Source organism: Siphateles boraxobius, unplaced genomic scaffold (genome assembly GCF_051911475.1).
Source record: "Siphateles boraxobius isolate OS27281-9 unplaced genomic scaffold, OSU_SipBor_1 246, whole genome shotgun sequence".
In the NCBI taxonomy this organism is placed as follows: Eukaryota; Metazoa; Chordata; class Actinopteri; order Cypriniformes; family Leuciscidae; genus Siphateles; species Siphateles boraxobius.
This window is the reverse complement of record NW_027508862.1, coordinates 55862-80000: the sequence shown is the minus strand read 5'-3', so window position 1 is coordinate 80000 and position 24139 is coordinate 55862. Positions and strand designations below refer to the sequence as shown.

At 40.2% G+C, this 24139-nt stretch overlaps 2 protein-coding genes across 2 annotated transcripts in view; both read left to right on the top strand.

Annotated features, from left to right (window-relative positions):
• Positions 1–4031, top strand: part of exosc2 (exosome component 2) — a 10698-nt gene extending 6667 nt beyond the window's left edge. The window contains exons 5-9 of the mRNA XM_077241898.1: positions 951–1016; positions 2197–2265; positions 2662–2838; positions 3667–3795; positions 3897–4031. Coding sequence (XP_077098013.1) covers positions 951–1016; positions 2197–2265; positions 2662–2838; positions 3667–3795; positions 3897–3977 — 522 coding nt within the window. The 3' untranslated portion in view covers positions 3978–4031. The remainder of the gene's footprint in view (positions 1–950; positions 1017–2196; positions 2266–2661; positions 2839–3666; positions 3796–3896) is intronic.
• A 1042-nt stretch (positions 4032–5073) lies between these two features.
• Positions 5074–24139, top strand: part of abl1 (c-abl oncogene 1, non-receptor tyrosine kinase) — a 59936-nt gene continuing 40870 nt past the window's right edge. The window contains exons 1-2 of the mRNA XM_077241896.1: positions 5074–5923; positions 6488–6723. Of these exons, the coding sequence (XP_077098011.1) occupies positions 6588–6723 (136 nt within the window). The 5' untranslated portion in view covers positions 5074–5923; positions 6488–6587. The remainder of the gene's footprint in view (positions 5924–6487; positions 6724–24139) is intronic.

Below are 24139 nucleotides of genomic sequence, written 5' to 3'. Positions count from 1 at the left end.
TGTATAATGCACATGATGTGTAATGCACATGATGTATAATGCACATGATGTGTAATGCACATGATAATGCACATGATGTATAATGCACATGATAATGCACATGATGTATAATGCACATGATGTGTAATGCACATGATGTATAATGCACATGATAATGCACATGATGTATAATGCACATGATGTATAATGCACATGATAATGCACATGATGTATAATGCACATGATGTATAATGCACATGATGTGTAATGCACATGATGTATAATGCACATGATGTATAATGCACATGATGTGTAATGCACATGATGTATAATGCACATGATGTATAATGCACATGATGTATAATGCACATGATGTATAATGCACATGATGTATAATGCACATGATGTATAATGCACATGATGTGTAATGCACATGATGTATAATGCACATGATGTATAATGCACATGATGTATAATGCACATGACGTATAATGCACATGATGTGTAATGCACATGATGTATAATGCACATGATGTGTAATGCACATGATGTATAATGCACATGATGTATAATGCACATGATGTATAATGCACATGATGTATAATGCACATGATGTGTAATGCACATGATGTATAATGCACATGATGTATAATGCACATGATGTATAATGCACATGATGTATAATGCACATGATGTATAATGCACATGATGTGTAATGCACATGATGTATAATGCACATGATGTATAATGCACATGATGTATAATGCACATGATGTATAATGCACATGATGTGTAATGCACATGATGTATAATGCACATGATGTATAATGCACATGATGTATAATGCACATGATGTATAATGCACATGATGTATAATGCACATGGAAATATAATGCATTTATTATGAGCTCATATAACCAGCCCTGAATCTGCAGTAAAGTGTGTGGATGTGTGTTGTGTGTGTCTGTCAGAGACGGCGATCGACACAAGATGAGCTGGCCATGAGAGATTATCTTCAGGAAGGAGATCTCATCAGTGTATCCTTCATCATCATCATCATCATCATCACATGACATCGCATTTACTGATTCCTTTCCTGCTCTGACTCTGATTCGTTCAGTATATACTATTATAAACAGCATTATGTGGCTTTTCAGCCACACATTATCATTATTTCTGTCTTACAATAACTCAACTATCACAGAAGTACTGGGATAAAGTCTATAGTTCAGATATAAACTCTACAATAGCGATCAACATGGAGCAAATCACCTTTAAACTCGGTTTCTGTTTACTTTTAACAGTGAATCATTGAATCATTAATTCAAGAGATTCGTTCAAAAACTCTGATTCATCCACTAATGAAACGAGAAGTATTTATGAGTGAGTCATTGAATCATTCACTCAACTTTTTTTATTTTTATAATTAAAATTAATTAGGATTGACTGCAGTAATTAACATTTTAAATGAGTAAATTACATGTTATTTTGTTTAGTTGTCTGTTCAGAATCCTGATCTGTATTTGAAACAACAAAATCGTGATTCTCAGTGTATCCAGAATTGTGCAGCTCTACATGCAATATAAATATTAATGAAAACTTATACTAAAGCCTTAAGCTGAACAGAAATATGTAATAAAACTAATAAAACTAACAAAAAGCGCATAACAAAATCACTAAAACTTAAACAAAAATAGTTATAGAAATATAAAACGTATTGTAAAAATTACAAAAGCGCATAAACATACTAAAACTGAAATAAGGCTATATTAGATAGATATAATAGATAACTATATATAATAGATATATTTAAAATCAAAACTAGCAAAAAATGACACAAGCACATAAAAAATATTCAATCTAATACTGAAATAAAAATAAAGCTAAACAGTGAAATATACAAAAGTATTAAAAAATAACAAATGCATGAAACAAAAAAACTTGAGCTAGAATTAAACTGAAAATATAGAAATCAAGCTAATTCAAAATATAAATAAATACTATAATAGTATACAAATAAACTTAAAATAACAGTGATTCCAAAGCAATACAATTAATTTTTTCATAGTCTTTCATCAAATTGTAATAATTTATTCCACCTGAAGCTCCTTATTATACATTTCATTATGATGGTTCAGTTCTCCTGGTTCCTCGAGGTGTTCATCCTCATCATCATCATTGTTGTTATTTCCTGCTGTGTTCTTTAACCGTTCCCAGGCCGAGGTTCAGTCGATCTTCTCGGACGGCGCTCTCTCTCTGCACACACGCAGCTTAAAGTACGGGAAGGTGAGAAACAAAGTCATAAAGTTATATTTCGCTCATATTCTCCATTGTTGCGGCTCCTCTCTTCCCAGTCTGTCAGTAACGCTCTGTTTACTTCCTGTCTCTATGAAGCCCCTCCTCCTGAAAAGCACACTGTGCTCTGATTGGTCGGCTGGAGCAGTGTGTTGTGATTGGTCGAGCGCTTCGAGTGTGTTTGGGAAATGTCCCGCCCCTTCCCATAACCACCAGTGTAAAACACTACTAACTAACTCAACCAGGCCCCGCCCCTTTATTCTGCGCATGAATTATTATAATGAGGAATATTGTGACGTGTTCGTTCCCGGAAGAAACTCGAGATGCAATGGAGGCGTTTCAGGAGTTCAGAAACACTGACACTGATGTTGAGAGTGTGTGTTTCAGCTGGGTCAGGGAGTGCTGGTCCTCGTCTCCCCGTCGCTGGTGAAGAGACAGAAAACTCACTTCCACAACCTGCCGTGCGGCGCGTCCGTGATCCTGGGAAACAACGGGTACGTGTGGCTTTATCCCACGCCGGAGACGCAGGACGAGGAGGCCGGAGGCTTCTACACCAGCATGGAGGTCAGAGCAAGCCGCTGTACTGTCATAGCACTAGCGCTGGGTATCGGTTCAATTATTGATTCTGCTTATCGATTCCTAATTTCGATTCCAATAAGGTACAAAAACAACAACCTTGGATATCATTCACATTTAGTGTTATTGCAAAACATTTAATTGTAGCTGAATATCATCAACAGATAAAGAAAACTTTCACAGGGAACGATTGCTTGTTGTTTAAAAACACCATAGAAGAACAACTAGCCTTACTTATATACACTTCAAGCATTATTAAAGACAATAAACACTCAGTAATTAAAAAAAGAACAAATAAACAAATAAAAAATCGCAAGGAATAGATACAACTGAACAAAGATACGATTGAAATAAACAGTGTTTTAAGATTTTCAGGTTCAGAAACTGTGATCAAATGTAAAATAACTGCACTTTATAAATAAAATATACATTACAAATATAGTTACAAAAGTTATTCAGTGAAGAACGAGTGAATTTTCTGTGTTTTCTTGTGTGATTAGTGTTATTATAGAGACGGCAGGAATATTAGTACCGTCACTTTAAGAGCTGCACGGATCTAATATACTGATACACACGAACACAGAAACAGAGTCTCTCGCGCTTCAATGGTTTAAACTCATGTCGAAATGCTCACAAAGGAATCGATAAGAGGAACCGAAATATACATTTATAACAAGTATCCGATTCTCGATTCCCAACCCTAAATATCACACACACACACACACACACACACACACACACACACACACACACACACACACACACACACACACACACACACACACACACACACTAATGTGTCTTGTCTCTGTCCAGCCGGTGTCTCTGTCCGATCGAGAGGTGATCTCGCGGCTCAGGAACTGTTTGTTGGCTCTCGCGACTCATAAGGTTTTGCTGTACGACACCAGCGTGCTTTACTGCTACGAAGCAGCTCTTTCACACAAGGTATTATAATCTCATTAATATCAGGGTATTATAATCTCGTTCATCTCTGTGTGAACGTTCATGAGGAGTGAAGCAATGAAACAATCTGTGTTTCCTTGCAGATCAAAGATATCCTGAAGCCGGAGACCATGGAGGAGATCGTTCTGGAGACACGACAGCGCCTGGTCGAGCACGAGGGATAACACACACTTTCATACAAACCCCACGGATCATAAATAAATCAATTTGACAGAAAACAAGTGGCTTTCAGTGTTCCTCGTACAAACAAAAACACATCATGCACAGGTTTCGAAACCTTACAGTGTTAGCGAACAATTGTTCTCGCTCCACTTCTTAAGATAGTTTAGAAATCTTTATATGCTTGTAATGTCAAGCAATATTGTGTTAAAGGGACAGTACACACAAAAATGTAAATTCTGTCATCAGAAAACAAGTGGCTTTTGTTCCTTGTAAAAGCAAAAACACATCATGCACAGCTTCCGAAACATCTGAAACGTGCTAACCAGTATTTAATCTCGTACCACTTAAGATAGTTTAGACATGTTTATCTTTAATGTTTGTAATATTGTGTTAAGGGGACTTTAACACTTCTGTCCCCCTCAAGTTGTTCCAATCCTCTATGTGTTTCTTTGTTCTGCTGAATAACACAGTTGATGGACCCCACTGACTTGCATAGTGTAGTTAGTACAACAATACAATGGAAGTCAATGTGGTCCAATGGTCTCATTTTTGGGTGAACTGTTCCTTTAATAGTGTGACAGTCAGTATCAGGCCGCTAGAGGCCAGAGCTTCAATAATCACGATACACACAAACTCACTAGAAATTACATTATATTATATATTACTAATTGTTTTATTTAAAAAAATAAATCATTTATTTCTAGAGCACATTTAAAACACTACTAAAGTTGACCGAAGGACTTTATAAAGAATAAAGAAATAAAAATAATATACCACACAAGTCAAAACAAGTAATAATAGCAATCAATAGAATATAAAACATCGAATTGTTTCCAAATATTGACAAATTTTAACAGCTTTCTTATTTTCAAAATAAAAATAAAAGTTAGTTTTGAGTATGTTCAAGGAAATAAACAACTTTTTTAAATGAAATGAACATTATCATACATACCGGTATGTTTAATTGCAAGAATTAAACAATATACGATTAAGTTACTATTAATACATAAACCAAGGAAAGAATAAAAGTGTGCTTGAGAGATGTAGAGAGAGAAAATAAATAAATTAAAGAAAATTAAAAAAGGAGCTGAAGCGATTGTTGGCGGAAGAGCGCGGCGTGCGTGTGACGTCACGAGCGGAGCTCGCGTGCGCGAATATGGCGGTTCCTGCGACGACGAGCGACTCCAAGAAAAGTGCTGAAAGTTATGAAATAAAAGGAAGACATGGCGAGAATCAACACTAAAAAACTGCGGAAGCGTCCAGGGAATGTTCGGTGAGAAAACGAGGCCGACAGGAGAGGCATAAAGACGGCGCGGAGAGCGTTTATATTCGCCTCAGGATCTCGAGAGAGAGAGAGAACTGCACGCGGAAGTGACGAGAGATTTAACAACTGCAACTCCAACTAACGTTATACACTTGAAGTCAAAGTTACACGAACCGAGGATTTAATCGGGATAACAACGCGTGTGAGAGTTTCTGTGAGAGTTCAGACTCTATTTTACACCTAAGTTAACGTTACATGTGTTTAATTAACGTTAGCTGAAATCTCATCAACGTTATTTACCGCAGTGACGTCGATGTGCTTGTTTACAGCTGCTGCAAACGTAAATAAATAGTTATTACTACATGTACTAACAGTGTACTGAATGACACTACTAATCAGTCTCTACAATCACTATCGAAGATCTGCTATTTAAAAGTTATTGTTGGACATTTCTTCAAATGAATAACGATGATAATTGACTGTAGTTTCATGCACATCAGCATATATGAGCGAATTATTGACACGTCTGATGTGCCACTGGCCTGGAGATATTCATATTAGCGTGACGTCACTATGATTGACAGCTCATCAGCAGCACAACCCTTATCAGAGTTTCTGTTGATCATGCGGAGGTTTCAGTGACGTCATCACCCTGAAGACTGATGTTACGTCCTCCTCTGACACGTGAGAATGACATTGTTATTATTCATCCCACATGTTCCTGCTTTTTGTATGATCTGTTATCAGAGGTAACTGTGATGTACATCTCTGAATTACTTAGACAGTTTCCTCTGATAACAGGTCACTCTAAACTCATGCATTTTCTGTAAAGCTGCTTTGAAATGTGTATTGTGAAAAGTGCTATACAAATAAATGTGAATTGAATTGAATATAAGCTGCGTCCCAAATCCCCTACTTGTACACTATTCTATGCCATTTATTAGTATAAATAGTGCTTTCACACTGAAAATTCTAAAAATCAAAAAGTGCACTTTATGTTCCTGGATGATGCACTTATTTAACCGAAATGAAGTGTGGGACATTGGCCACTTCATGCACTCGACTGTGGCATAGCGGAGGGGGAGGGGCTACCAGACTCCACTGTTGAAAGACAAAATCAATTTAGAAAGTTCATACACTACACGGTTGAGTACTTTGTGTATAAGTGTATAGTGTGTCATTTGAGACACAGCTTATGTCTAGTCTTGCACTTTAAGCTTTTAAACCTGTGATCTGCTCTGTGATTAGACCCGCACAGGCTTCTGGATCTGGCTGTGGATGCTTGACCGGCGCTGGACTCTGACTCGTCGGGACCGGGATCCGGTGTGTGTGTGTGTGTCGGGCCCTTATGGGGCAGCAGCCGGGGAAGCCCGTCGGGGACCAGCGGAGACCGAGTCTGCCGGCGCTGCCCTTCATCAAGGCCTCGGGGAAGCGGGAGGCGTCGCGGCCAGGAGTGCAGAACTGCAATGTGTTCGACGTTCACGGTCAGTCCAGGTTCATGCGTTTGCGTTCAGGTCACATGAGCGTGTTGTGAGGTCACATGAGTGTGTTGTGAGGTCGCATGAGCGCGCCGTGAGGTCGCAAGAGCGCGTTGTGAGGTCTCATGACCAGGTCACATGACCGTGTCGTGAGGTCGCATGACCGTGTCGTGAGGTCGCATGACCAGGTCACATGACCGTGTCGTGAGGTGATGATATTATAAGAGAAACATCAGCGATTTTGCTTGTGTACCTTAATTAGCCTAGAAATCTAGACGCACCCTAGCAGCAGCAAAAATTATTTTGCAGCAAAGTGTGGTCTAGCAACTCTCCGTTGGCATTCGAGCTGGAAAAACCAAACTCTGGTCAGGCCAATCACATCGTGTATAGAGTTGGTGGGCGGGCTTAACATAATGACGGCAGAGTTGTGATGGTTCCGCGTGATTTGCATAGGTGATTTCCCTGCTACTTGAAAACAAAGAGATGCTGCTGGCGAACAGCGGTCTTTCGAATCGGCTTTGGCCGCGACTCTGGATGACTTGGAGTTAGGAGAAAGTCACTTAAGTCATTCTTAAAAAAAGGAAGTTGTGTTCGGAGTTTTGACGACCGGATACGGCAAAAGTTTAATGTATCAAATAGCTCCGCTGGTGGGAAAACGGATGGGACTCACTCAGCCACAGCCGTTCGTTGCTCTGGTTGGTTGTAGCGCTGTCCTATTGCGTGCAAAGGGAATTTGAAAGACAACTGTTTATCCCGCCCCTCGGATTGAGGTATGCCAATTGTGATTTCCCAGACCAAACATCTTGATAGGTCTGGCTTGCCAGGCTATGCCTTAATGGTCTTGTGGTTAAAACTTGCCAAGCGTGTCAAAGGTTCTGGGTTCTAATCCGCACACGTATAGATTTTTTTTCCTCTCATCAAAACCGAATATGTTCATCAGTGGTTACAGTATCAAGCAGGGACATGTTTGTGTGCATTTTGTTTTGTCTCCGCAACGGCGATAGATTGAAGCGCGCGTCCGAGTGAAGACTGCGTTCGCCACAAGAGAACAATGTATCAATGCAACCGATCGCCGCGGCAACCAGCGCTCAGCTTGAGTTGAAAAACAACACATTTTAGCGCTAGATTGTCTCTTATTTAATAACGAACTAAATGAATGCTCTGGTAGTTAACTGGAGATGTATTATGTATTTGTATTAGGACCATCCGTGCCTCAATGTTTCACAAATGGCGCTTTTCCACTGCGTGGTGCGGCGCGGTACGGTTGCTTCGCTTTTCCACTGCGTGGTGCGGCGCGGTACGGTTCGCTTCGCTTTTCCACTGCGTGGTGCGGCGCGGTACGGTTGCTTCGCTTTTCCACTGCGTGATACTACTCGGTACGGTTCACATCGCTTTTCCACTGCGTGGTACGACTCGGTACGGTTGCTTCGCTTTTCCACTGCGTGGTGCGGCGCAGTACGGTTCGCTTCGCTTTTCCACTGCGTGGTGCGGCGCGGTACGGTTCGCTTCGCTTTTCCACTGCGTGGTACGACTCGGTACGGTTGCTTCGCTTTTCCACTGCGTGATACTACTCGGTACGGTTCACATCGCTTTTCCACTGCGTGGTACGACTCGGTACGGTTGCTTCGCTTTTCCACTGCGTGATACTACTCGGTACGGTTCGCATCGCTTTTCCACTGCGCGGTGCGGCGCGGTACTGTTCGCTTCGCTTTTCCACTGCGTGGTACGACTCGGTACGGTTCAGCTCGCTTCGCTTTTCCACTGCGTGGTACGACTCGGTACGGTTTCGGCTCGCTTCGCTTTTCCACTGCGTGGTACGACTCGGTACGGTACGTTTCGCTTCGCTTTTCCACTGCGTGGTACGACTCGGTACGGTTCAGCTCGCTTCGCTTTTTCACTGCGTGGTACGACTCGGTACGGTTCGGCTCGCTTCGCTTTTCCACTGCGTGGTACGACTCGGTACGGTTTCGGCTCGCTTCGCTTTTCCACTGCGTGGTGCGGCGCGGTACGGTTCGGCTCGCTTCGCTTTTCCACTGCGTGGTGCGGCGCGGTACGGTTCGCTTCGCTTTTCCACTGCGTGGTGCGACTCGGTACGGTTCGGTTCGCTTCGCTTTTCCACTGCGTGGTACGACTCGGTACGGTTCGGCTCGCTTCGCTTTTCCACTGCGTGGTACGACTCGGTTCGGTTCGCTTCGCTTTTCCACTACGTGGTACGACTCGGTACGGTTCGGCTCGCTTCGCTTTTCCACTGCGTGGTACGACTCGGTACGGTTCGGCTCGCTTCGCTTTTCCACTGCGTGGTGCGACTCGGTACGGTTCGGCTCGCTTCGCTTTTCCACTGCGTGGTACGACTCGGTACGGTTCGGCTCGCTTCGCTTTTCCACTGCGTGGTACGACTCAGCGCTGCATGGCTCGGTTCGCTTTAGCTCGGTTGCTTTTCCACTGCAGTTAGTACCGCATCAAAGTGGGTGGGATTATGACTTATAGTTGTAGTTTATCTGCTCCTCGGCAACCAACGAGAGGAACGTCTGCACTTCTCGTCCACTGACCACAATTCAGCCATTTCTTTTTCGGACGTTTTTTTTCTTTCTTTTTTCTTCAAGCAAGTCAAGCAAGTAGTTTTAAAACAGGTGCTACAGCAGTGGCTGTTACTGGCTATTTAAATCTAGCGGGTTTGATGTCTCGCAAATACAATGACGCTGGTAGTGACGATTCTGACTGTCTGACCAATCAGTGATCTACAGTGCTTCCACGTCACATTTTAGTATCGGTACGGTACGCTTGGAACCTCAACAGAGGTGGTACCATTTAAAGCGAGCCGTACCGTACCGTACCATGCAGTGGAAAACAGGACCGGGGCGGTATGGATTTTTTCTTACATACACAAGAGACTAAGGCAATTGAACTTAATAAAGAACATGTTTATTTAACATTTATTATTTCACATTTAGAACAGGAACATTTAGAATAGAAATGGAATGATGTCTGAAAAAAAAGTACTGATAAAACGAAATATAGGCTAGGCTATGGTTTACATCCCAGCCTTCATATTTTTTGCTAGAAAAACCAGCATGTTCACTTTATCGGGTCTAAGGGAGGCCCTGAAAGACGAAACGACGTTACCTGCAGCACTGAACACGCGTTCTGAAGGAATGCTTGTAGCGCAAACGGTCATATATTTTCGGGCTACTTTTGAAAGCAGAGGGAATCTGACATGATTGTCCCGCCACCAGACAAGAGGGACTGCGTGGGGATCCAGGACTTCCTCCTGCAAATACCTTCTGATCTCTGTGTCCACACGAATTCTCTTGGGGATCGGAGTAGATGTTTTTTCTTTTCTTTTCCCAAGTAAGTCCACCAGATTCGGTTTTTTGGGAGGGTTGGGTGCACTTGCTCCCTCTCCATCACCGTCATCACGCTGCTCTTCGGGCACATCCATCATCTCCAAATTTACAGATATATATATATATATATAAATACATATAAATATTATTTATATTTTTATATTTTATAACACGTACATATTTTTATTCATTTAAATATATTGCGTGCGCTTTTGTCTCAGTGGTTCAAGGCTATTTGTAATGAATGGTCACGCTCATATAGGGCATCATATTAACGCTTGACCACATATCTGTTTTTAGAGGAAAATGGTCCGCGTCTTTGAACTCGCGAGTCAAACTGTCCTTTATTTTCACATACTTCTCTGGTACTGCCTTTTTTGAAAAGTATTTTCTGTCTGGGGGGACATATTGTTTGTCCAAGGCCTGTAGCCTTAAAGGCTGGCTTCTTGACTAAGTTAAAAGGCAACTTTTCCTCCACCAGAAGCCTGGTCACGCTATCCGTCAGGGTTCGCCACCGATGGCTGTCGCGTTGGTACTCAGTCCCTTTAGCAAATGAGTCTGCGATCCCCACCTGTCGTCCCTGGCCTGAGGTTGTAGACCGATCTTCAGACAAAGCACTTGTGGTGCTGCCAAGGGCAGCAAATGTTGACAGATGATGGATTCAGAGCTGCGTCCTCAGGTTGGAAGTATTTGAGAGTGATACCGGTGTCATTTTGTGGCAAATTCTACAAATGGGCTCAACCAAATTGTTTGGAAGTCCTTTTTCGTCTGGTTCAAAGCCAAAATGTGCCCATATTGGCGACGTGACATTTGCCTTTGCCACCAAGTTAGCCCTCTCTGCCATGTTTCGATGGAGTAGTTGCCTATCTACCTACCCGCTATTGTCGGCTGCGCAGCTCAACCACGTGAGAGAATCGTGTTAAATACATGCAATTACAAACTGAGGTCCTGCTTTTGGGGCTTTCTCATGAGTCATGCACCGGTATTTTAATGCTTTAGCAAAATAGAATTCAAATTATAGGCTACAAGAGACATTACACATGTACTCTCGCATACTGGCCTAATAGTCAAAATGAATGGAATGTTATTATGTGTCATAAAACCTTCCGCTCCCCAACTCGTGAAAGGTCGCATTTGCTCCATCTTTTGATGATGATGAGTTTTGTTTAGAAAACCTTTAGAGTTCATGTTAGACACAATGTCACTAGACTCAATCCAAGTCATTAGAATCAATGAATCCATGTAATTAGACAAAACGTGCACATGTGCAGGCAAAAAAAAATTTTCCGGTGATGACGGTGACGAGCTCAGACCCGCGGTAGGGGTCACGTGACCGCGGTAATGCGGTAACCGTCCCAGCCCTAGTGGAAAAGTGCCAAAATTGGTGGGGCCAATATCGACCCTGAGAAAAAGTGGTGGGGATTTAATAATACCCACCCATAAATTACGCCTATGCACAATACAAATTAAAGATCCACTTTGACATGAATGCTGTACTTTGCGTGTCAGAATGTTTGAATCCACACTATCACTGTAAAGCTGCTTTGAATCAAACAAATCTGTAGCCTATTATAAAAAAGTGCTACATAAATAAAGGTGACTTGACCATCATATATTCTGATATAAACAGCATCAAATAATTAGAGCACCATTTACTTGCCTCAAAAAAGTCTGGTATTGTTATTATTATTATTTATTGCTACACTTCAATATGTGAATTATTAACACTTTTAGCGTTGTCAGACTTTAAAACAACAGAGCTGCACACTTGTTGATATGTGTTTAGAAAAAGTTTTTGATTGATGTTTTGACTCCTAACCAATTTTCTACATTAAAAATTTTCTTTTTATTTGGGCTAGTAAAATTCATATCGGGCTACCAAAATCTGAAGAGTGCCTGCCCGAAGAGCTACCAGCGATTTAGAAATTTTGCGAGCCCTGATTAGACTTGAAAATGATGTTGGCATTAGTGGATTTGCATTAGCATGGTTTAAATCAGACTTATCTGACCGTTATCAGTTTGTAGCAGTAAATGAAGAGATGTCTTATCCACCACAAGTTCAGTATCGCGTACCACAAGGCTCAGTACTAGGACCGTTGCTGTTCACTCTGTACATGCTACCCTCACACACACACACACACACACACACACACACACACACACACACACACACACACACACACACACAGAAACACACACACAGAAACACACACACACACACACACACACACAGAAACACACACACACACACACACACAGAAACACACACACACTCACTCTGTACATGCTACCCTCACACACACACACACACACACACACACACACACACTCACTCTGTACATGCTACCCTCACACACACACACACACTCACTCTGTACATGCTACCCTCGCACACACACACAGAAACACACACACACACACACACACACACACACACACACACACACACACACACTCACTCACTCTGTACATGCTACCCTCACACACACACACACACACACTCACTCTGTACATGCTACCCTCACACACACACACACACACACACACACACACACACACACACACACACACACACACACACACACGCTACCCTTAAGCATGGCATTAGTTTTCACTGTTATGCTGATGATACTCAGCTCTATATTTCTTCACGCCTGACGAAATTTACCAATCCACCAAATTAACGGATTGCATAGCTGATATAAAAAACTGGATGACTAGTAATTTCCTACTACTTAATTCTGAAAATTCAGAGATTCTAATTATTGGACGAAAAAACTGTGTGTGCTCTTTGATCCCAATCTTTCATTTGAAAGTCACGTGTCTAGTATCTGTAAAACATTTTTCCATCTTAAAAATATATTTAAATTACGTCATATGCTCTCAATGAAAAATGCGGCACAGTTAGTTCATGTGTTCATGACATCAAGGCTAGATTATTGTAATGCTCTACTGGGTAGTTGCCCTGCACGCTTAATAAACAAACTACAGCTGGTTCAAAACGCAGCCGCTAGAGTTCTTACCAGAACCAGGAAGTACGACCATATTAGCCCGGTTCTGTCAACACTGCATTGGCTCCCTATTAAACATCGTATCAATTTTAAAATATTGCTGATTACTTACAAAGCACTAAATGGTTTAGCTCCCCAGTACTTGAGCGAGCTCTTAACGCATTATAGTCCTTCACGTCTATTGCGATCTCAAAACTCCGGCCAGTTGATAATACCTAGAATATATAAATCGACTGCTGGCGGTAGATCCTTTTCCTATTTAGCACCAAAACTCTGGAACAATCTTCCTAACATTGTCCGGGAAGCAGACACAGTCTGTCAGTTCAAATCTAGACTAAAAACACATCTCTTTGGCCTAGCATTCACATAACACTCTATAGACTTCTATAATTCAATGTTATGCTGCTTAGTTTAGATCAGCCGGCACTGGGAATACTTCCCATAAATCCTGATGTACTCGTTACATCATAACAAGGATGGCGTCTACGGTAATATTAGTCTCTGTTTATCCCGAGGTTCACCGCAGTCCGCCGGATCCAGGCCGTATCCGGATCTGTTGAAGGACCTGCGCCTGGACGCCTGGACACACACACACACACACACACACACACACACACACACACACACACACACACACACACACACACACACACACACACACACACACACTCACAGGACCTAACGACGACATCGGAGTCCTGAAATGTCACTAGTCTCTCCGCTGTGAAGGCCTCCTTCCCTTCACCTCTGTACTGATAAACATTGTCGAATAATTCTGGTTCGCAGAACTGTGTTAGCGGCCGCTAAGTTAATAACTAATGATCCTTGCGACGGAAGTGAATCAATCAAAACTAACTTTATCTGGACAATAACTTTATTCTAGATCTGCTATAAAGCCTAAACAATCTCTGTTACTGTAATCTCCTATTATCACTGTAAAGCTGCTGTGAAACAGTTTATATTGTTAAAGCGCTGTATAAATGGAGACTTGACTTGACATGCGTAGATTAAACTATAGTAACACCAACTGAACAGGACAAGACAAGAATGTGCACTTTACATTCCTCCTTCAGTCTGTCATTATGGAGTCAAGCAGATCTGTGTGAGTGTGTGTGTGTTGCAGTAATATGCTGTTGTCCTGTTGTAGTTCTGTTTGCTTTGATCATATAGTGAATATTAGCGAAAAATATGAAGTGTGAAAAACACGATGGACAATGTGATCATTTTGATTGTCAAATTATTCAGTTAATTTCAATGTGAATTAACACAAAATCTGTCACAATAAGATAGCATATGATAGGTAATCGCGCTACATTACTGACGTTCTCGACAGCGCACCTTTGTAAAAGTGGGGATTAGGGCTGCACGATATTGAAGAATAATGCGTTAACATTAAATAATGCAATATTCGATATGCGATACAACAATGTTTAAAGTGTGTAAAAAAAGCAAACAATTCCGAAAAAAAAATTAAGAAAACTAAACATGAGTACAAGTTTGATGCTGAATTAACCAAGACTTAGCGGCTATAAGGAAAAACAACAACCTTGCAGCAGATTTTAAATAATTATGTAATGAATTCCAGAATTTTACACCTTTCACTGAGAGGACAGTCTGAGCAAAAGACGTTTTACAAAATAAAATTGTACAATTTCCACTAGAAGCCGCTCTAGTGGATCTGCTGCACACACGCAATCTCTCAAAAACATGACGTTAGACCATTTAGACATTTAAACAAACTTTACATAGTGGAGAAAGACAATGAGCAAAGCTTAAAATCTTGTATTTACTTAGAAAGCAAACAAGATAGAATCATTGTCTGATCTCATCTAAAATTGTCAAGGGTGTGTTTTAAAGACGTTCTGATCTGATTAATTACAGACTGATTTGTGTGAGAATAAATAGCTAATCCACATGACGTGTGTTAATATCATCCAGTTTAAAAACAGAAGAGCATGATCATGTGTCAAACAGTTTCTCATTATTTTGAAGCTAGTAAGATTTGTCTTTTTCACAGGACTTTTAAAATTGAACTACCAAGGTGTTTTTCCTGTGATACTTGTTCAATAACCTCATCTTTAATTCTAATGTTTAAGGATTCTGCTATAGTTATTTTTTATTGAAAAACATAGACTTTGTCTTGACATGAAAAACAAATAAAGACACAGAGTGGATTGAGATTGATTTAAGACTCCAACTTTCCCTATGTGAGTTCTTGTATTTAATGTTGATAACGAGCAAGAATGCAATTGTTCCCAAATATCCACACAATTGGAAACGTGACATTGATTATTATACAAGAGGTCAACAAACAAAACGTGCATTTAAACACCGTGTTGAGCAACGACATAATAGCAGAACTACAGCACACACTGAACATTTGAACGAGTCGTGAGTCGTGAGTCAATCATTCAATGATTCATTAAGACTGCCACCTACTAGTGGTTTTAGTTTAATATTTAAAAGTGTCTCTTCGTTTTCACCATTACATATTTCTCTATTGAACATTTTTTATATAAAACATTATTTATTTTATAAAGTTATTCATAAAGGTAAAAAAATGCACTGGAAAATCAATTTAGGGGGCAAATATTGTCACTTAAAGGTGCATAGTGTAATATTTAGGAGGATCTGTTGACAGAAACGCAATATCATACGCATAACTATGTTTTCAGTGGTGTATAAAGACCTTACATAATGAACCGTTATGTTTTTTATGTTTCTACAGTGGCCCTAAATGGACAAACGCGTTTGTCACCATGTTGTTCTTTGCGCTAAAGAAGAATAAAACACTGACACCATGATGAACAAGTAACAATAATATTCACAAGTGGTCGACCGATATTGTTTTTTTTTTTTATGGCTGATATCTTAGAGAGCAGGATGGCCGATATAAAGCCTATATATATATATATATATATATATATATATCAATATTTAAGAAATTATAAATACATTAGATTTGTTTTTTAAACAAACATGCTTATACTTTAGATGGCAACTTCTTGAATCTGCAATCCTACTACAGTATTTTTCAGAACTAAAGTAATTGTTTAAAAATATATGAATATGTGAATAAAAAGGAAGTAAACACTGTAACAGGGCACTCAGTAATCTGGTCATTTCATGCGCACTGGTAATCATACTTTTTCAAATAAATACTTTTTTTACTTTTACTTTTGACAAGGTAATGCTAATTTTAAATGCAGCACACAGTGAAACCGATATGAATATGACACAACTGGATAATGCACAGCATCAGGGCTCCAGACTAACTTTTTTATTTCGGTGCACCCTAGAGCTGTAACGATACGCAATATAAAATCGAAATCGCGATACTCGGGTCCACGAACCGGTACTCCCAGAGTTATCCTTCCTGTCCAGATCCAGTGCTACCACATCTTTAAATTACTATTAGTATTATTTGAAGTTAACATTATAAAATACGTAGACCTACACCACAAAACTAGTGGAAGATAAATTATTTAAAATTAGGCAATTTCAGTGTTATGGACGTGAAATTTGCAGCCAAAACTTGAAATATAAATTCTCAGAAAATGCATTTAATACCCATATAAAATAACACTTCTGTTTATATATCCATAGCCTACTCCCTTAATAAAGTCCAGTACATGTCCAGACATTAGAAAAATATAAGTCTACACATGCATTTTATATTTAATATGAGGGAAATACACACGTGTTCACGGACGCGACACAAAACATTAATTTTTAGGTGGCAAAAAAAAATATATTTTTTATAATTCTGTAAATTACACTGTAGCAGGGACGTGCGGTCAGGGTAGGCAGTGCCTCACTAAAGGAAATGTTGACATTACATTTATTAATTCCAAGAGCTTTATTAATTCACCACATTATTAATTGCATTTATTTTATTCCAAATATTCATTTTTGTAACACAATATTTCAGGAATAAACATATAATATACTCCTTTTGCCATTTTTTGCTCCTAAAAATCATTGTTTCATGCAGAAAATTTAAGGCCATGGCCATTGAGGCAGAGGTTAGCAGTTTCTCTTTGGTCTATAGAACGTAGTTTACGTAGATTTGCGCATGCGTAGTCAGTTCTCATGCTGTCTTGAATTATCAACATTGAGGCAGAGACCGAGCTTGCTTCATGTCCAGGGTGGGAAATTAACTTTTCTGCCACAGTGGCTGCTGGATGCCCAATTTTACCAGCCACTTTTTCCGGAATTCAAATTTATGAATGAGAACTGTGACTTTGATAACATTGACGTCCATTACAAATATGTAATTCGTTTTATCCATTTAACAATATGAGTTATGCTGCACTCAGGAGCCAACTTATGTTTTCCTCTGTGGATGCTCACGGGCGCACGCCCTTTAAAACAACAAAAGAAGCACTATTCAGCACAAAAAGGGCTACCATAATATGTGAGCCACATGTATGTATATGTTTGTATTTTTGAGAGAATTTTATGCATGGTTATTTTACAGTTTATTTTTCAATATTAGTTAAGTCTGACCATAAATGGAGTATTTAAATATATTTTGCTGCTATTTGAAAAAAAATCCAGCAAAACGCGCCAGCGTGTTTGTCGACCCCAGAGGGTTAACTCGATAATAAAGCCGTAAAGTAGGCTATCTTTCAACTCAGGACTGCACCACTTCTCACAAATACAGATAGGATTGGAGATGAAAAGTTTAACTGACACGTAATCGAGCTCCGGAGCACCCACGGTATCGGCTCCTATCCTCGCGGCTGCTAAAACTATCGCTAAACTAAAAAAACGATAGCTATCTAGCCATCACAAAACACAACTTCAAGTTAGTAATTTACTTGCACATCCAAACATAGACCCGAAAAGGTTTGCCCTTTTTGCCGATCGCATGGACGTTTCTGAATAGAATTCTCATTCGGTCATATTCATTATTGACTCTATTTTAAGGTTAGTTGTTCCTCTAACGAACGAATTGTTTGCATTTTCGGACGACGCATAGGTTCGACAGTAAGTACAGTGCATGGACTGTTCGACGGGAAGGTAGGCTAACTTAACCATTCCCTCGTTTTTCCCTTCGTCATCAATGCGCCACTTGTTCGAAGAGTACCTTCTCTTATTTACTTCGGCCTCAACAGTTTGTACATTCATAGTTACTGCTGACTCCGCGGCGGGCCTCTTAACACCGGGTATATGTCGCCACATTTTTTTAATTTTCCTTTCGTCTCTGTACATGACAAGATTACTGCACTGTAGGCCCTACAAACCAAAAGTAATACTAGGCTACCCACCGGATGAAGAAGGGTTGGCTCTCCCCAGAACATAAAATATTCATTTTGTTTTATTTTTCGTGTTCGCATTTAAGAGGAAAAAACAATGTCGTAACCGTTCTCTGGAAGCGGCACTAAAACTTTCAGAGACCTCAAACAGAAAGCACAAAGACTTTCTTTAAATTGAATTTCGTTTTGTATTAATTGTATCTCAATTGTAATAAATGTTTCATCAACCAATTGCCTGGATTTAATAAATAAGAAGTAAACAGGCCTATAGCAGACATCACGACGCAGAGGCGCCGGCGCGTGAACTGGAGTTCATCTCATATGAATTGAAACCCAGTGTATAAGCTTATAGGCTAGACCTGAGAAATATATCTGTATTGAAATGTCTACTTTTAAACCGAACAATTCAAAACGAAAGAAAACAGACTGCTCTCTGCTTATGTAATCCGTAAAGTGCATTTCTCTCCGGCGCGTTCACTACTGCGAAGATCGCGAGTCAGCATCGCAACTTCATCTTTGCAGCTGACACTGACAGAAAACACTTTATTAATAAACAATTAAAATGTCTCCTGGATATATTTGACATATTCATAATCATTACTTTTGCCGGTTCTTTGTGTGAGCTTTTAGGTGCTTTATTGGCAGTGCCACCCTTACGTTACATGAACGCGTCACCACCGCATCAGCACCAAAAACATGGAGATTTTTTTAGACAATAATCGCACAACCATTGACCGGCAACACGTCCATCATGCAGATGCATATCCTACGGCACCATCCCGAAATCAGAAAACAACCCAAAAGCAGCAGCCTACACTGCCTAGTTAAGTTTAATAATTTGCATAGTTATTATTGTTCTTTGGTTTTCAGGTTATACAGGTTTTGGAATTTAATAAAAATACCAGTATATTTTTTTTCTCTCAGAATCTCTTTTTTTCACCCCAAGCCCCGCCCCATCCAGCCCCGCCCCCGTGATAGAATCGCGATACGAATCGAATCATGGGTCAAAAATCGTGATACGAACCGAATCGTGGGTTTGGTGTATCGTAACAGCCCTAGTGCACCCACATTCTTCCTCGGCTCCCGTCGCCTTTAGTGCCACAATTTCAAGGTCACCTTTTTATCATGCTCCATATACATTCAGATATATTATGTAAATTATTTTAAACAAGAATAAGGTGTTGGTAAATACTTTTTTTATTTGAAGCACAATTATACTAGCCTGATCCCACCAGACTCTCGTACATTTCATTTGTACATAGAGTCTGGCACCGCTCCATTGACAAGCGTTAACTTCCTTGTAGGCGGGAACTCTATTGAAGTCTAAAACTATTGGATCTGCCCAGAGTCACTCTCTCTGCCATAACCAATCGCTAACGTTTGGTCGTGACATATGTATTTTCCTCAACTCCGTGGGGAGGAGGGCCACAACATCATGGCCACCAACAAAACTAAGCAAAGATTGTTCTTGCTCCGGGTTTAACGTCTTGATATTCGGCAGCGTTGCCACAACGGACCGAATGGCTTCGCTCTCATCTTTCTCTACCGCCATTACTGAACTACAACTCAAAGTACGAAGTGGAAGCGGAAGTACGAAGGAGGGCGGAGTCAGGCTACAATTATACTGTTTATAAAAATAAAAATCTTTAAAAAAAATAAAGAAAGGGCTTCACTGAGCTGCCAAACTAAAGAAATTTAAGCAAAATAAAACATTTCAAAATAGAAAGTGCTTTCCTGAACCGTCGATCATAAATGACATGTGGAAACTCGTGATGGCAACTAGGGCTGGGTAAAAAATATCGATTTCTCGATTTTAATCGATTCTCATTTTTACGAACCGATATCGATTCTTAAATCCCAAGAATCGATTAGTCATCCTGTTTTCAGTTGATGAATGAATGGAACATTGTAGCGCGCATCCCATCAAATAAATGGAATAATCTTTGTGCTTTGTTACTATTGATATGAAACAAAGTCTCAGATTTCAAATTACATCCATTTTCTTACGAAATTCAGAAACATAAATAGGCCTACCGTTTTGGCGCTGTGGCGAGAGATCGCTCTGGCGCAGCTCAAGAGAAGCAGCAGCGCGGAGCACACATTATCTTCTCTTCCGCCTTAATATTACCAGTTACAGCGCAAAATAAACATGAATGAGCATCTGAAAGTGTGTTAAAAGATAGAGTACAACTTATCGAAATCCTTATTTTCACATGGAATCGCTCAATCAGTGTTTCAACCGTGGAAAGACGTCAGTGAAACAGCTTGTAAACAACGTCATGTAACGTCACATTTACCTCAGAAAAACTAAACCCAGTGACCATGAACTCGTTAGTCAGCTAGAAAAATTAATTCTAGAGAGGAGCATTTTGCTAAATATATGCACCATATTACATATGCATTTTATGTTATTTTATAATTATTTTATGTTCTTCAATATTTAATGCATGTTTGAATAAATCTGGCAAGTTTTTATGACAGCCACCATTTAAATATTTATATTTCATATAACCCCAATTACCCCAATAAATTGGGCAAAACGCCATTGCTGTAGGTCAAGTTCACGTCTAATCCATTTTTCTTCATCAGAATAATTTCCGATCTAAATTTAGTGAATGTCAGCTCTTGTTTTCGTATCGCGGCATGAAGTGTGTTTTTTTTAATATAGTGCTTTTTCAGCATTTCGATTCTAAACGTTGTTGATCCGCTTACAAATGCACTGTTCCCTGCCATGCTCTGGCCACACTCTTCACAATTAATCTTTCCTATTAAACCTTAACCAGGGAAACTGGTCTAACCAGTCTTTATGAAATGCATATGTTTTTCCCTTTTTATTTTGAGTCTCTAGCTCAGGCTCAGTAGGCTCTGTCTCTGAGTCAGATGCCATCTCTGACGAGGACCAGGGCTGGGCATCTCACAGGGAACTCTCTATGGGTCTATTTCTTTTCATTGTTCGTCGTTTGTTTTGCTGATGCTGCTTGCCATAACTGATTCTCTGGTGCTCAGGTCACAATTGCAATCACACAGCATGGAGCAGTGTAGGTCTTCAGGAATATTTGGACCCCAGCCAATCAGAGGCAAAGACCTGCCCCTTCTCTGTCTCTGATTGGTTTAGACTACGATATGATCCAACCATGAGTGTGAGTTCCGTCAAAGGAGAACAAGCGCTTCGTTCATTGAGAGGCAGCGGATGCGAGGACGTTAGTGAACCGCTGCGACCTAGGAAACATTTTAGTCGCATGCTAGAGCCCTGCACAGCATATTTTAAAATTAAGAATTTAAAGTGTTTCGATGTCTTCTGTGAAGCTGATCTTCTGTTCACATTCACTCGCTTCACACGGACCGTCACTCGCAGGAACGCGTTTATATCGGCTACAAATAGGGTTGGGCGATGTCTACCAATTTGGTATCAGACGATGTCTACAGTGAAACATCGCGATGGACGATGACATCGGGAGGGGGGAGGGGTGGTAACACGATGCCGGCTAAACATCGTGATGTCTGTCAGCCATCATCGTCCATCGGCCCAACCCTAGCTACAAATACATCCTTCACAAGATATCACTGCTGGATTCGGTTAAATCTGCAAGGTTTGTGAAAATAAATGTTTATTAGATATTCAGAGATTTGTTTAAATGATGTAGATGCGCATTTGCTGAATGTTGACAGTAAATGAGAAAGTATTTTAGCCTGATTGTTTGCCTTTTCTGTTACAAATAATATAAAAGCAACGCTTTACTTTTTTGCATACCGTTTACTATCTTTGTTTACCAGTTCTGTCTAACAAAGTATTAGATATGACTGACAGAGATCGTAAACTAATGAAGACGGAGAATGGGAGTGAGCGATGCCGTTCTCAGCGTTCTCAGCGTTCTCATTAATTTCTTAATTTATCTTTGTAAAGAAACCTCATTGTTTAACTGGCTACTCTCTGCTGTCTCAAACGACGACATCACTTCCTGTTGACCAGCGTCACTTCTGTTGGGTGCACTTCACAACCTCACCACTAGATGCCGCTAAAAATTACACAGTGCACCTTTAATGGAAAAGGTATGACTGCAGTGTAAGTGGAAGAGCAGCTCATGCACTGGACCGTGTGAGTGTGAGTGTGTGAGTGTGTGTGACGTCAGGCCTGTTGTGATTTCCCAGCACACCTGGATCATGTTTCCATTCCTGGGCTCATGATGAAACCCTCAATCTAACTAAACGCTTCGCATTGACATAAACGCGTCTCATGCAAAGCGCTACAGACGCCACCCCTGGTTGAGTTGGGCAGGAGTGTGTGTTTAATGACTGCGAGAGATGGTGTGCGTCAGATAACGGAGAGTGGATTATATAAATGATCCTCTATGAGCTCATCTCTGAGAAATGTGCTTCATGTTTCTACATCTGTCACCTCCCCCTCTCTCACAAAACCTGCCTCTGCAACCCTGGCTTTTGTCTGAGCAAATGAGAAAACCCTTTTTAACATTCAATTAATGCAGAACCCTTGAACACCAGAGAGGAAGAAACGCATAGAGCACCCTAGCAACCACGTACATCACCCTAGCAACCACATAAACCACTCAGAAAACGTAATACCTAAGCAACTGCAATGCAAGCTTTTGAACATCTTTTGCAAAATCTCTTGAACAACAGGTTTTGCATTTTTGGAGGTATTCTTAAAAGGAAATAGACTTTTCTTCATGTTTTTGGCCAAGAAAAAAGCTACAAGAGTTTAATTAAATGCAAGATAAATACAAAAATAATAACCCCGGGGAAGAAAGCTTTATGCATGATGCATGACTTTTAATTATAAACCAGCCTAGGACTCTTATTTTGAAATATCTATGCTTTACTATTGCTGGTTTTCCATTCCAAAAGAAGAGGAAGATAAAATATGCACTCTTACATCATATTATAAATAAACACCATTCATAAGCAATCTCTTGGCATAAATGTGCGATAAATAAACTGCTCATAAAACCGAGAGTCTGCGAGTCTGTTATTTATTTAATCATATTATAGATTTGGAACTTTAATAATCATGTTCGGGTGTATCGTGTTTTTCCATCCCCAAAGACATTTGTTGCACCATTTCAGATATGAACTTAAATTTTAATGTGACAATAGTCCCTTTCGCACAGCCATCGCGGTAAATTACCGTAAAGTTGCCAGAATGACTTTACCTGTAAATTAAAAAATGTGCTGTTCACACGAGCAACACCGTTCTGGCTTTTTCAATTTGAAGACATTTGTAAGCTACAGTAATGAGTAAACGCGTCATCTGCGTCTTAAATTTTATGATCGGCTCAAATCCGTTGCTTTTTCAGCGGCTTCTGATTGGCCCAAATCCCTTCTTACGTCAGCGCGTTCTGACCTCGTACGTGCAAAATACCAGTAATCTCCATTCCACGTTCACACAGCACATATACCAGTAATTTACTGATAATGTTACAACTTCCCTTACTGGGAAATTCCCAGAACCTATTTACCGGTATATTTGGAAAGGGCATGTTCACTAGGGGTGTGAACCTACACTGGTCTCACGGTTCGGTTCGATTACGATTATCATGTCATCGATTCAGTTCAATTCGATATAGTGATGCATCGCGGTGCACTGCATCTGCAATTTAAATTTTTACTCCAAAAGTGATGTTTGCGTGCGTGTTCGCCTGTTCGGGAAGTCGCACTGACAGAAACAGTGACATTCCAGTTTAAGTTTCAAGGGAGTAAAGCCTGTTTGTGCCATTAAGGAAATGAAATTGTGTCAAATCAATTATGTTTTAAAGAAATGTTCATTTAAAAGCAGCTCTCATTCATCAGT